This window comes from Enhydra lutris, unplaced genomic scaffold, assembly GCF_002288905.1.
Source record: "Enhydra lutris kenyoni isolate GAN:26980312 unplaced genomic scaffold, ASM228890v2 scaffoldscaffold52, whole genome shotgun sequence".
NCBI lineage: Eukaryota > Metazoa > Chordata > Mammalia > Carnivora > Mustelidae > Enhydra > Enhydra lutris.
In genome coordinates, this window is record NW_019154136.1 from 11959309 (window position 1) to 11974815 (window position 15507).

The 15507-nt window shown below is 45.6% G+C and overlaps 1 protein-coding gene across 1 annotated transcript in view; it reads left to right on the forward strand.

Annotated features, from left to right (window-relative positions):
* LOC111157130 (protein kinase, X-linked) overlaps positions 1 to 15507 on the forward strand; it is a 79663-nt gene that overhangs the window by 38516 nt on the left and 25640 nt on the right. Inside the window, exon 3 of the mRNA XM_022518372.1 lies at positions 3916 to 4179. Coding sequence (XP_022374080.1) covers positions 3916 to 4179 — 264 coding nt within the window. The remainder of the gene's footprint in view (positions 1 to 3915; positions 4180 to 15507) is intronic.

The following is a 15507-nucleotide window of genomic DNA, read 5'->3' on the forward strand; positions in this document are numbered from 1 at the left end:
AGGAAAGACAGGGAGGGGAGCCTGGGCCCCCACAAATTTTTTTTTTCCATAGTCTCAGTTTTTGAGTCTTCACAGAGTACATTTATTTGCAAGCTCTTACTTACTTCTCAAGGATTCTGGTTACGGATGGCACTGGACTGTGATGTGTGTAGGTAGGATTGGCTGTCCACTTAAGATAGAGTGCCCTTTTTTGGGTTGTTGTTGGTACTTTGTTGGATTTTATTGAGAGATTTGTGCGACAAATGGGCTACAAATGTCTATAGGGCTAGTTCTCCCCACTCATTCATTTGTCTGTGATTTTTGTCACGGTGATATTCTGATTATAGACGTTTGGTCTTTGTCCCTGCCGCTGAGCTCTTAAAACCCTTGGAATTTCCTCTTTGATAAGAGTGACAAAGGTGGCTTTTGTTATGTGAAGGAGGTGACTTTGGAAAACACCCTAGGGCAGGGGCTGGTTGCCTGGGAACCAATCCTATAATTGGAGGGTTGGAATTCTTGGTCCCTTTGCATAGGGGCAGAGGGGCTAGAGGCTGAGTTAATCCCCAATGGGCGGTCATTTAATCATCCTGAAGCTTCCCTGAAACCACAGAAGAAGAGTGTTTGGGAGCTTCCAGGATGGGGAGCTTGGGGAGATTTGGGGGTAGTGGATCACTTGGAGAAGACACAGATGGCCGGTTCTCAACCTTCCCCACACCTGGTGCTCTGCGTCTCCACCATCTGGCTTTTCCTAACTTTTATCTCTGTATAGTAAACCCATGACCCAGTGAGTAACATGTTTTCCTGAGCTCTAGGAGCACCTCTGCCAGATTACTGGGACCCAAGGAGGAGAGTTTGGAACCTCTAACCTATACCAGCTCTACCAGACACACAGGACATGGACTGTGATTGGCATCAGAATTGTGTGTGCTGGGGGAGTACTGAAGGGTACACCCTTCCCCTGTAGATCTCCTGCTGTCTCCAGGTATAGACAGCGCCAGAATGGAGTCGAATTGTAGGACACCCAGCTGGTGTCACAGAATTGCTCGGTGGTGTGGGGAAAAGAACAACACATCTTGGAATTGGGAGCAGAACAATAGACACCAGGTCCCAATTTTTATATATATATAAACCTACCAGTGGATGAGATTCAACTCCTCTGGAGCCCAGTTGATGGACTCTGAGATTGTCAGCCCCACTCCTTCTGCCCGAATCTCCTGGTCTCCACCCATCCTGTCTCAGGGGTTGATGCATTCCATTTGGTTGATTAATCCTCACTCCCCTGTCCCCGTTGTCATCTCCCGCATGGTGAGTTATCTACCATGCCTTCCTAGGGTGAAATTAGGTTGCATTCCATCATGGCTGATGCATTGTTCTCAAGCGTTGAGAAAGGATCTGAGTAGATTATTATTTGTGCTGTGGATCAGTAGGAGTGGCTGTAGAATATATCCAGAAAATGGGTGCATACTAATTGGTGAGTGTGTGTGTGTGTGTGTGCATGTGTGAGCACGCACATGCATGTACCTAATGTACTTGAGTGGTAGACAGGATTCTGCATATTTTCCTACCTTTCCAGTGAATTTCAACAAAACTGCTATGACTTAGTTTTGACCATTGGGGGTCATTTCCAGGGCTCCGTGCTGCCCCCAAATTCTAGAACACGAGGCCTTTTCTGATCAGTTCTAACTCAGTTTGGCACTCCTCTTGTTCAGGAGTAATCTGGAACGTTCCCCAGCCTCCAGAAAGGTTCATTCTATAAGTTCACCACTCCCGTGTTATTTGGACCCTAGAACATAATTCCCCACCAGAGTGGTGAAGTCGTTGTTGGATTCCAAGCTCCCCCAGGAGAGCAGAGTGTGGCCGCCATATGCATTTGAAATACTGGGCATTTATATGGAAGCATCGTGGGAAGGAAATGTTCCTGCCATACTAATTAAGAAGCTGAGCATTGGGCAGAAGGGAAACACCCCTCTGGGCTTGAAATGGTAGGAAGCCTGTGGCTGGTCACAGAGTCTGTGTAACTGTAAAAGATTTCTTCAGGAAGTGGCAGTAGCAACCAAAACCCCCAAAGCAGCGTTCCTGCTTCCTGTATCCGTTCGTGCCTCCGGACCGCAAATCTTGAGTGTTTGGAGCTGCCAGAAGCAAGAAGGGGAAGCAGGACACAGATGCAAAGCCTTCGGTAACTGAAAACAGGGACCTCCGGCCGGTTAGTAGCTTGGAGAGATGATGGTGTTTGTGCAAAAAGCTCGTTGGTGGGTACGTGTCTTCCCAAACAGCAACACCGAATGGTTTCCATGTGCATTTCCTGAAAGCCTTTTGTACACCTGACCCATGTTTTGCCGATACATGGAAACACCGTGATTAACAAACCAAACATTCTTTTTTTAACTGCTTTCCTTGAGCCGAGCACAGTTTTTCATTTCTGTGATGGGGATTTTTTTTCTGCTCGTCATGTTTTTATTAACTTGCCTTAACTCCCGCGTGTCCTGATCACTGGATAGGCTTACCCCTTTATGGTTTCCCTTTGAGTTAATCGTCATGTCATGGCAAGCTGTCCCCCCCTCCCCCCATTTTACTTTATTTTATTGAAATGCCCATCCCGGCAGGTGAGACCCTCTAGTAGAGCAGGTGCCATGACCATCCTTCCGTAGGGATGGCCGGTTCTCTGGGCATAATTGTATTTTTGGTGAAGGCCAGATAGACACAGCTCATGGGGAGTCAACTCTGCAGGGAAGCACCCTAGTGTCCTGATCCCAGAAGACGCCAACGGGAGCCTTACAGTGTAGACACGCTAGCATGGCCGTGGTTAGCGTCCTGTGCGTCCCCCATCCCATGGGGCGGCTTTTACTGGGGGACTTCCTAGTCCTCTCCACAATGCAGAGCATAGTTGCTGACCTCGTTTCTCTTCTCTGTGTCTCCTGTATGAGAAAATACTGTTCCTCCATCACCGCTGATCTCCCTGCAATGTGTTTTTTACTGTTTCCTTTGGCCAAGACTTCTTGAAAGCAGACAGGAGCTGGCATCTTCTGTCACGCCCCATTCCATTCCCCATCACCGCTTCTCCTGACAGTAACAGAGCTCTGAGTGCCTTTGCAAGGACAAAGCGACTCTTCTGACTCTCCGGGACTTTACTAATCACTGCCTTACCCAGGCCAGTGTTTGGGTGGCGGTCTGGATATTTCTAGTCTGGATTACAGGGCTGGGTTGCCGAACCAGGGGTGATTCCCTAAGATGTGCATGAATTTGCTTGGGCTTCCCGAACAAACCCCGTAGACTGAGCGGCTTGAACAACACATGTTTATCTCCTGTAGTCCTGGAGGCTGGGAGCGTGGGATCCACGCGGGGCCAAGGGCCGGTTCCTCCCGAGACTTTCCTTCTTGGTGTGTAAACCCTGTTCTCCTTGTGTCTTCACAGGGTCATTTGTCTGTGCATGTCTGTCTTCATCTCCTCTTCTTATAAGGACCCCAGTCCTGTGGCATCAGAGCCCATCCTGCTGACCTCATTTTACCTCCATCCCCTCTTCAAAGACCTTATCCCCTCGTACGTTCCCATTCTGAAGTCCTACAGATTAGGGCTTCCACGCATCATCTTTGAGTGAACCATTCAGCCTATGGGCTGAGATTTTTTTTTTAAGATTTTCTTTATTTGAGAGAGAGCATGAACCCAAGCCCATGGGAGGGGCCGAGGGAGAAACAGGCTCCATTCCAGGATGCTGAGATCATGACCGGAGCCCAAGGCAGACCCTTCACCAACCGAGTCCCCCAGGAGCCCTCTTGGTTATTTTGCTGCAGTCTGTTAACCTCTATCTCTAGCAGATTTTAATGTTCGCTCGCTTGCGTATTTTAGCGTCCGGAGTTCTGCGTGGACGCCCTGGTCCGCGTGGAGGACATCATTAATGCCCACTGGGCTCACTCCTGTGCTGCCGCTGTCCCCCTGCAGGTTCTGGACGTGCCACGACGACCGCTTCCTCTACATGCTCATGGAGTTCGTGCCTGGCGGCGAACTCTTCAGCTACCTGCGCAACCGGGGCCGCTTCTCCAGCAGCACGGGGCTCTTCTACTCCGCGGAGATCGTCTGCGCCATCGAGTACCTGCACTCCCGGGAGATCGTCTACAGGGACCTGAAGCCTGAGAACATCCTGCTGGACCGCGAGGGGCACATCAAGCTCACCGACTTCGGCTTCGCCAAGAAGCTGGTTGACAAGTAAGCCACCATTCTCCCTCCATCCCCACCGAGTGCCTTGTTTTTTGGGTTCCATGGGGATGTGCGCTCCTGTTGGGTGTCCAACTTACCTTCCTCGACAGAATGGCCTGGAGGTCTTTCCACATGGTTGCAAATGGTGGGATGTCCTTTTTCAAGGACGAATAATAGCCCTGGTCCGTGTAGACCACGTTTCCTTTCTCCGTTCACCTGTCAGTGGACACGTGGGTTTCTGCCAGGGCCTGGCTGCTGTCGGTAACGCTGCGGTGAGCACGGGGGTGCCGGGATGTCTTTACGGTACTGTTTTCATTTGCTTCACGTCAGTACCCAGCTGTGCCGTTGCTGGTTGTAGGGTCCTTTCCTTTTCAGCGTCTTGAGGATCCTCCAAGCCGTGGTCTGCATTTTTGGATACAGCAGTTTGCATTCCCGCCAACGTCGTGAGCGTTCCCCTTTCCTCCACGTCCTCGCTGTCACCGGTCTTGTCTCACCTTTTTGATCATCGCCGTTGGCAGGCGCGCGGTGCTGTCGCTCAGATGACTTCCTCTTTTTATCAGAATCATATACCTGCTTTTGCTGTGCGTCAAGGAGCTCTCTCCCCTCCCCGCCCAGCTCATTTCCACTCTTAGCAGAAGACCCGGGTCCTTCCAGCACTCGGGTTGGCTTGTTCCATTTTTTGGGGTCCAGCTCCTGGGACAGCTTCCAAAATTTTGTCCTGCTGTCTGTTTGCCCCTTCTGAATCCTCGTGTCTTTTTTTAAAGATTTTATTTATATATTAGAGGCAGAGAGCAAGACAGAGAACAGAAGAGGGAGGGAAGGGTCAAGGGTCAAGAGAGAGGGAAACAGATTCTTTGCTGAGTAGGGAGTCCAAATCAGGGCTTGATCCCAGCACCCCTGGATGAGAACTTGAGCCAAAGGCCGGTGCTTAACCAACTAAGCCACCCAGGTGCCCCATGCTTTATGCTTTCTAAAAACTTCTTCCTGGGGGGCTTGGGTGGCTCAGTGAGTTAAGCCTCTGCCTTCGGCTTAGGTCGTGGTTTCAGGGTCCTGGGATCGAGTCCTGCATCAGGCTCATTGCTCAGCAGGGAGCCTGCTTCCCCCTCTCTCTCTGCCTGCCTCTCTGACTACTTGTGAGCTCTCTCTCTCTGTTAAATAATATCTTAAAAAACAAAAAAATAACAAAAAACTTCTTCCTGTTGTTCCTCATTGCCTTTTGGGAGGGGTCCGAGGTGGACATGATCCTTTCACCATCTTTGACAAGAAGAAATTACGCACAAGGTCATCTTGGCGGGCTCATCTTGGGGGACTCAGTCGGTAGAGTGTGCAAGTCTTCATCACGGGGTTGTGAGTTCGAGTCCCACATTGGGCATACAGCTGACCTCAAAATAAAATCTTGAGAAAAGAAAGGAGACATTTAATAAGACAGCCTACCTCATTCAGCATATGTCACTTTAAGATAATGTCCCATCTGGGTTTTTATTTCTCAGAGTAATGAAACACTGAAAAAGTCCTCTTGCCGACCAAGTAGATTATCCGTTTACTGTTTTTCTCTGTCAGTGAAGGCAGGGTCCATACCCCGTGCCCACAGATTTCTATGTCAGCTGGGTTCTCTAATGTCAATTTGTAACCCTGGGCTCACGGGAACAGATGTTCTCACCATCCTTTGCCCTGGTGGATCTCCTCACGAATAGTCCTATAAAATGAAATCATAACGGCGTTGGGGCATAAAACATCTTCTTCATGTCCTTTACCCAGTAGTCCAGACTGCCCTCGAGCTCTGGGAGAATGTTTCCAGCGAATGTGTGTGATTTAAAATACGTAACCTTCAGCTTCAGTGAGGCTGATGGAAAGCAGGTAAGTGTTGATGTCCACGGGTCTTCCAGTGTCATGGTCTATAGGGAACGTCTCCCTACATTAGGAACAGTGCGGCCTTTGTATAGAGAATACACGGAAAGTTTAAGATTGTAAATCCCATGCATTGAAGCCCGGAGTTCCCGCGAAGCCCTGGGGGCTTGTCTTGGGTCAAAAGGTTTGAATGGAATTCTTCATTTTTTAGTCCAAAGACATGAGTAACGGGAAGAAGGATATAAAGATGGGTGTCGAAACTGCCTTATACGCTGTGTAGACCTCCCATCACGTCATACTTTAGTTTTCTAAGGTTTTGTTTCTTTTGCTTTTTGGATTATTTTGCAGTGTTGTTGTTGTTATTATTTTTTTTTTTTCCCCTCCACTAAAATGAGAGCCTTCTTTCCTCACAGTTGGCTCATTGGTCGCTTGGTACAATTAGGTGGGGAAGAGAGTCACACACCCAGACAGAGACAGAGGGAGACAGGGCTGTCTTTTGCTGATACCATTACATCTACACGTCCTAAAATATTCCACGGAAAAGGCTCAGGACACGTTCTGTTCCCCCGAACACACTGAGTAATTTATGATCCTAAAATTAACCCGTAGAGCAGTGCCATCCTGTGCAATTACAACACACACCTCATGTATGATTTAAACTCTTCACGAAGCCGTGTTTTCAAAAGTAAAATGTCAGGGCATGTGGGGGGCTCAGTTGGTAGAACGTGCAAGTCTTCAGCACAGTGCTGTGAGTTCGAGTCCCATGTTGGGCATACAGCTGATCTCAAAATAAAATCTTGAGAAAAGAAAGGAGACATTTAATAACCTAGCCTACCTCATTCAGCATATGTCTGATGCAAGTATTTCTGCATATAATCGCTACGGAAATTGAGAAGATTTACATGAATTTCTGCTGCTAAGTGCTTGAAATCCCTTGTGCATTTTATCTGTATGGTGCATCCCTATTAGGGTCCAATAATTTCATCAGAAATACTTCATCTTTATTGAATGTCCGTAACATTTACAGCTGGAAAAACAAGACTCACATGCCCAGGCTCCCCGAAAATACCGGAAACTTTCTCCGTAACTGCATCGAGTATTGGGTTTTAAATGTAATTTTAAATTAAGAGCAGGTTAAAATCTTAATTCCTTAGTACATTGTAAGTGCTCCAAAAGTACATACAGCTCCCATGCTGGACAGGACCATCTAGAAAATACACCTCTTTGGGGCACCAGGCTGGCTCAGTCCATGGAGCGTGTGACTTTTCATCTTGGGGTTGTGATTTCAAGCCCCACAACTGCGTGTAAAGATACTTAGTAAAAACAAAAGTTTTAGGGATTCCTGGGTGATTCATGGGTTAAGCAACCAACTCTTTTTTTTTTTTTAAGATTTTATTTATTTTTTTTAATTTAATTTAAAAAAATTTTTTTATTTCTTTTCAGCATAACAGTATTCATTGTTTTTGTACCACACCCAGTGCTCCATGCAATCCGTGCCCTCTACAATACCCACCACCTGGTTCCCCCAACCTCCCACCCCTCGCCCCTTCAAAACCTTCAGATTGTTTTTCAGAGTCCATAGTCTCTCATGGTTCACCTCCCCTTCCAATTTCCCTCAACTCCCTTCTCCTCTCCAGCTCCCCTTGTCCTCCATGCTATTTGTTACGCTCCACAAATAAGTGAAACCATATGATAATTATTTTTTTTTTATTTATTTGACAGACATAGCAAGAGAGGGAACATAAGCTGGGGCAGAGAGGGAGAAGCAGGTTCACCACTGAGCTGGGACCCCAATGGGGTCTCCATCCCAGGTCCCTGAGATCATGACTTGAGCTGAAGCCAGACTCTTAACCCACTAGGCCACCCAGGCGCCCCAAGCATCCCAACTCTTGATCTCAGCTTAGGGCTTGGTCTCAGGAACATGAGTTCGAATCCCACACTGGGTATGGAGATTACTTAAAAATAAAAACTAAAAAAAATTTTTTTTTGATGACGTGGGCTTGGCTAAGGTGATAATTGCATTTCTCGTATTATGGAAAGGTCTGCATTAATGAGAAATTGATTGTGTGGGCGAGCAGTTTTACACAAAGTGACTGATGTCTCTGATGGTTTTTAAGAAAGAGGCCGTCCTAGGGATGCTTTGTGAGGCAGTTAAATTCAGTCTGGTTTTTGCCCTATAGGATGTCATCTATTACCCTTTTCTAAGAATAAAGCACGTAAAAATGAAGTGGTTTTCCATGACCTTAGGAAGGAAGAAGACCTTATTAACGCAGAATAATGGGTTTATAATGTCGAGGCTGCCCCCTATTGGTAGCACATGGTATATGGTACGTCTTTTTTTTTTTTTTTTTTAAGTCGTTTTAGTTTGAAAGTCTGATTCAAACCCACCAGATATAAAATATTTCACAAATTCACATGAGGATAAGTTTGGGGAGCCGTGTTCCTCTGCAGTGAATCTGGTATGTGGATTTAAGATTCAGTGCATGATGGTGGTTTTGTACAAAGCGTCAAACAATTCATGAACTTAAGACGTTGAACTTTGGGACATCTGGGTGGATCCGTCGGTGAAGCGTCTGCCTTCGGCTCAGGTCATAAACCCAGGGTCATGGAATCGAGTTCTGCATTGGGCTCCCTGTTTGGTGAGGAGTCTGCTTCTCCTTCTGCCTCTCCCCTTGCTTGTACTCTCTCTGTCTCTCAAATAAATATGTAGAATCTTAAAAAAAAAAAAAAAGAAAAAAGATGTTAAACTTTGGAAAAGAGGCCCCATTAGCATGTTGATATTTTGCTTTTTAGAAGTTATCGTTTTATTTATTTTTTTTTTCGTTTTATTTTTTGACATATTGCTTTTACAAAGAACTTTTTGTTTTTTTTGTTTTTTTTTTTAGATTTTATTTACTTGACAGAGATATCACAAGCAGGCAGAGAGGCAGGCAGAGAGAGAGAGAGAGAGGGAGGAGGAAGCAGGCTCCCTGCCTAGCAGAGAGCCCGATGCGGGACTCGATCCCAGGACCCTGAGACCATGACCTGAGCCGAAGGCAGAGGCTTTAACCCACTGAGCCACCCAGGCAGCCCCAAAGAACTTCATTTTTTTCACCATTTTTTCGGTTGCAAAAACATTTCCCTCTTTCTTTTTGTGTATTTTTCTTGGTTTGATTGATGAGGTCGCTCCATTCTAGGCCAGGGCAGGTGATGTGATGCTCATGGGCGTGTATGCCCAGCCTCCCGTCCAGTTCGGGATTCCAACAACTGACATGACATTTCCGTAAACATGGAAAGAAAACATCCCCAGGATCATGACAAAACATACGGAACCAAACAGAGCTTCATCTCCAGTAATATTTTTGAACACGTAATTGAGAAAAGCACATTTCTATTTTTTTTTTTTTTTTTAACAGCAGGGCACACAATGTAGTTAAACCCATTACAGTTCTATATTCTTCCCTCTACCAGTCATACTCATTTGCTCATGGTAACTCCGAGTCTCATGCTTTCCCTAGGTTCTGGATAACGGATGGATTTTTCCTCGTCCAACGTAATCTTATGGAACTCTTGTTTAATTACAGTGACAGCTCCTTTTCTTGTACAGAAGTATTTGGCACACACGTTTGCTATTATGCACGTAGCCTGCATAACAGAATAAGGGACACACTGGGGTTATTTTTCATTTTCTAAAATGATTAAAACAAAACCACCGATACATTTAATGAAATTATTCTGTTGTATTTTTTTTTTAAGATTTTATTTATTTATTTGACAGGCAGAGAGGCAGGCAGAGAGAGAGGGGAGGAAGCAGGCTCACTGTGGAGCAGAGAGCCCGACGCGGGGCTCAATCCCAGGACCCTGGGACCATGACCTGAGCCGAAGGCAGAGGCTTTAACCCACTGAGCCACCCAGGCGCCCCTCTGTTGTATTTTTTAAAAATTTAGGTGAGACATTGAATGCTATCCTGGGTCCTTGGGTCCTCATGCCTGGCCTCTTGCCAGGGATAAACAACATTGTACCCCATCTTTGATAACCGTTACTTAATGTTCTCAAACATCCACAAGAGCAGAGAATAGTTTACCTGAAATCCTGTGTGCTCATCACCCAGATTCAGTAGGCATCAAAGCTCTGGCACCTTATCTGACTCTTTACCTCTCCCAAATTTCCATGTTTTGTATTATTTTAAAGCAAGTGCCCACTGTGCTCTCATGGATAATGATTTAAAGAAGTAATAATAACATCAGTGCCATGATCGCATTTTACAGAATATAAGAAAAAAATTCCTTACCATCATCTCACACCCAGTCAATACTCAGATTTCCCCAGGTCTCAAAAATGTCTTTTTCTTCTCCGTAAACAAAGATTTAAGTAAGGTGTCTACATTGCATTTGGTTGGTTTGTCTCTATGCTCCATTAAATCCATAAACTACCCATTTCAGCTTCCCCTTTGGACCAGTGCCATTTATTTGTGAAATAACTGGAGTTGAGTCCCATAGGAAGTCCCGTGATCTAGATTGGGTGGGTTGCTTCTTCATGGTGTTCTTTGCCTTGTTCCTCTGTCCCTGGTGTTTCTTATGAGCTAGTGGTTAGATCTTTGAACTAGATTAAATTCAGGCTCATTGGATCCTCCCTTCTGTTCCTTCCTTTCTTTTTGGCTTTTGAGAAACAGACGGTGATGGGTTTTTTGTTGTTCCTTTTGCCTGATAGCAAGAAGCATATAGTAGGTGCTTGTCCTTGTGTATGTGGGTTCAAGGGTTGTTCTCTGCCCGCCCTCCCTTCCCACTGTCCACTCTGTCACCATCATCGGGTGACCTCTGGTCTTATGTCCCACCAGGGGCACTGCTTGTGCCCCCATTCTGAGAGAAATGACAAAATGCTGATGCTGTCTCTTGGCTAGTCCTTCTGCATTTCTCAGGTGGAAGTTGTCTATAAAGAGTGCCTTCCCCTCATCACCCGTTGGGTGACCTTCAAACACCGCCCTTCACGAGAGCAGGCAGGCTGTCCTTCATTCATTCAGCTCATTTAAGGGTTTCCAGAATAATGACCTTGGCCCTTAGTGACCTCAAATGTGGCCATTGCATTTTTTTTTAAAATACTGTTACCACTCAGAAAACACACAATCGCATGTGTTTTTAATTCAGATTAATCTTTTTTTTCCCCCTCCATGTTTAAATTGTCCTCCTCTTAATAGGGAGTGACCACATAATGGCTCAGACTCCTTTCAGGTTGGTGAAAAGGTTTTTGATCTAGACAGGTTGTGGTTGCACAACATTCTGAATGCACCAAATGCCCAAAATGGCTTGCTTTAAAATGGCAAATTTTGGGGTGCCTGGCTGACTCAGAAGAGTACTCTTCCAATCAGTCACGGCTCTTGATCTCAGGAATCATGAGTCCGAGTCCCCGTTGGATGTAGAGATTAGTAAAAAAAAAACTAAAAAGTTAATAAAATGGCCCATTTTATGTTCTATGAATTTTGCCTTGATTAAAAAGGCAACAACGGTCCCATCTTTGTAGGAGCCCCTGGACCCTTTTGCCAGCATCCCATTGGCTTTGACAACTTCCTTGCATTCACTGACTAGAGGAAGCCCCGGGTCGCTGTACATGTCTCTCCTCTGTCCTGGAGTCACCACTTCTTTAAGGAACTCTGGGCACTGTTGGTGGGAAATGGTATTGGAAGACCCCACAAGAGGTGCTCCTCACTGTGGGGGTTTCATTGCTTCTAAGAATTCCTGGGGGACAGGGGCGCCTGGGTGGCTCAGTGGGTTAAAGCCTCTGCTTTCAGCTCAGGTCATGATCCCGGGGTCTTGGGATCGAGCCCCACATCGGGCTCTCTGCTCAGCGGGGAGCCTGCTTCCTCCTCTCTCTCTATCTGCCTCTCTGCCTACTTGTGATCTCTCTCTGTCAAATAAATAAATAAAATATTAAAAAAAAAAAAAGAATTCCTGGGAGACAGAATTAAAAATCACATTTTTTTTTTAATTTTCAAGAGAAAAGCAAGCGACGAGTCCAAACTTCAGTAGTTGTATTTAAGGCCATGGGTTTTTACTTAGTTTTTATGAATTATTCTTGTACCTCTTTGCTTACCTGGAAACCCTCCCTACCCACGGCATTTATCCACAGAAGCAAGTCCTTGCAGTACTGCTCACAGCTGACCTTGGTATGCAACCCTGTAGTTGAAATGTTCCAGCCCAAGATGTGGGTTCAGATGGTTTAATCCCTTTGTTAGGAAACCAGCCAGAGAACCGAGCCCAAGTTAAGTTGTGGAACTGGTGAGGGACTTTGTTTCATGAAAATAAAAACCAAAGCTATAAAAGATTGAGTGTTAGATGAGAGCCAGGCTTTGAAATCCATCCCTTTCTCTCTCTCTCATTCTTTCCTCTGCACCAGGGCTCAGCAAACAACAGGTCATGGGATCTGGCCCACCACTTGTGTTTTGTAAATAAAGTTTTATTAGCACACACTCACACAGTTTGTTTACGTCTTGTCTACAGCAGTCCTCATGCTGCAGGAGCAGGGTTCTGTGAGTGCCGCAGAGACAGATGGCCAGAGATAATATGTAAACAGATGAATGTGGCTGTGTGCCAATAACACTTTATTTGTAAAGTAAACAAGGGGCTTGGGAGTAAATAGAACAAGACAGCTTCACTTGGCAGAGCATGTCATTTTAAAAAATTATTTAAATTCAATTAGTTAGCATAGAGTGTATTATTAGTTTCAGAAGTAGAGTTTAGCGATTCATCTGTCGCATCTAACACCCAGTGCTCATCACATCACGTGCCCTCCTTCATGCCCACCCCCCCAGATACACCCCATCCCCCCATCCCCTTCCCTGCAGCAACCTTCTCGGTTTGTGCCCTAGAGTTAAGAGTCTCTTCACGGTTTGTCTCCCTCTCTGATTTTGCCTTATTTTATTTTTTCCTTCCCTTCCTCTATGTTCATCCGTTTTGTTTCTTAAATTCCACCTATGAGTGAAACCATATGATAATTGTGTTTTTCTGACTGACTTCACTGAACATAATACCCTCTAGTTCCATCCATGTTTTTGCAAATGGTGAGATTTCATTCTTTATGATGGCTGAGTAATATTTCATTATGTGTGTGTGTGTGTGTGTGTGTGTATATATGTGTGTGTGTGTGTGTAAAAATATAAAGAAGATATGGTGTGTGTGTGTGTATATATATACATATATATATACACACACACACCACATCTTATTTATTCATCTTTATTCATCTTCTTTATTCATCTGTTGATGGACATCTGGGCTCTTGACATAGTTTGGCTGTTGTGGACGGCAGTGTATGCCTTTTACTTTTATTTTATATTATATATATAAATATAACATATATAAATACTTATATTTATTTATTTATTAAAGATTTTATTTATTTATATGTTGGAGAGAGAGAGAGAGAGCACACAAGCAGAGGGGGAGCAGCAGAGGGAGAGGGAGAAACTCACTCCCGGCTGAGCAGGGAGCCCAATGTGGGACTCAATCTCAGGACCCTGAGATCATGACCTGAGCTGAAGGCAGACGCCCAACCGACCGAGCCACCCAGGTGTCCCAGAGCATACCTCTTAATACCGATTTAGTCTCTGTGCAGTAAAAATATATCATCTGTTCAATATATTCAGCATCTGGCCATTTCCAGACACAGTTTGGACTGCACCCCCCAAACTAGACCATCTGTTGTGTGAGCTGGTTAAAACCAACCAGAAGGTATATTCATCGCATGGATGGTTATTCAGGCATGAAAAGTAACAAAGCCACAACATCTGTGAACCTGGTAAGTCATTAGCACAAGTGAAAGAAGCCAGATGCAAAGGGCCATGTAGTGTGTGAGTTCACATATATGAGCTACCTTGTGTTGTCAAAGTGTAGAGCCCGAAGGCAGGATAGATAGATCCAGGGTCATGTCCCCATACCATCCTGAGCCCTGCCTGTCTGCTTGTGCTGCCTCATGGTGTTCCTGCCTCCCCTTGCACTGGTGTGTCAGAAACCACCAGTTTACTCCCAGATGCTACGTAGACGCAGCAGGGGTGGGACATGCCCAGGATCCTGGAATCGGTCAGATTGTCTGCTTCTCTCACACGAGCGTGCATACACATACACACATACACACTATTTCAGAGTTTATCCACCCCACGTCTTCATTGTACGGATGAGAAATCGGAAGCCCTGAGGGGAAGATGACTTGCCCACATTCCCACAACTGCCCAGTGATGGTATCTTGTGACTGCCAGCTCCGATTTCTTTCTGTTGCCGTCAGTCTCTCTTAATGGGAGCCTCACATCAGAGCAGGGATGAAGAATGAAGAGGGGAGCTGTGGGGAGACTTGCTGCAGTAGGACCGCAAATACTGTTGGGCTGCTCAGGTCAGGCATGTAACTGCCTCTGTGTGTTTGTTATTTATTTATTTTTTTTAATATTATTTGTTTGTCAGAGAGAGACACACAGAGAGACTACAAGTGGGGGGAGAGACAGGCAGAGAGAGAAGCAGACTCCCTGCTGAGCAAGGAGCCTGATGCAGGGATTATGACCAGAGCCAAAAGCAGCTGCTTAACCACTGAGCCACCCAGGCGTCTCGCACCTCTGTATGCCTTGCTTTGCTCATCTGGGAGATGAGAATTGTTCCCACTTTGTAGGATGGTTGCTAAGAATGGGTGGATCTGCTAATTGGAAAGAAATCCTTCCAGCAGCTCCTGGCACATACTAAACATTGAGTAGACATAAGGTGCTTCTGACTGTATCGTCCCCATGATTAGTATCACCATTGTCTCCACCTTCACCACCATCATCCCCATCAACACCTACACCATGATTATCAGCACCACCACCATCACCGCCTAAACCATCATTATCACCACCACCACCATCATCATCACTATAATCACCACCATTAAAATTACTACCTCCTTCACCATGATTATCATGACCATCAGTCATCACCACCATCACCACCATCACCTTCATCCCCATCACCACCACCATCACCACCACCACCATCATCATCACTATCATTACCACCATTAAAATCACCACCTCCTTCACCATGATTATCATGACCATCAGCCATCATCACCATCACCATCTCCTTCATCCCCATCACCACCACCTACATCATCATTATCACCAACACCAACATCATCATCACTATCGTCACCACCATTAAAATCATCACCTCCTTCACCATCATTATCTTGACCATCAGCCATCACCACCATCGCCATCATCACCATCACCTTCATCCCCATCACCATCTACACTATCATCACCACCATCACTATCACCACCATTGCTATGGACTAATTATGTCCCTCCAGAATTCATGTATTAAAGCTTTAACCCTCCCAAGGCCACTGTATTTAGAGATAGGGCTTTTAGGAGGTAATTAAGGTTAAATGAGGTCAAGAGAGTGGGGTCCTAATCAGAAAGGATTGATTACCTTATAGGAAATTGATTTGTCACAGTTCTGGAGGCTGGCAGTCCAAGCTCAGGGTGCCGGG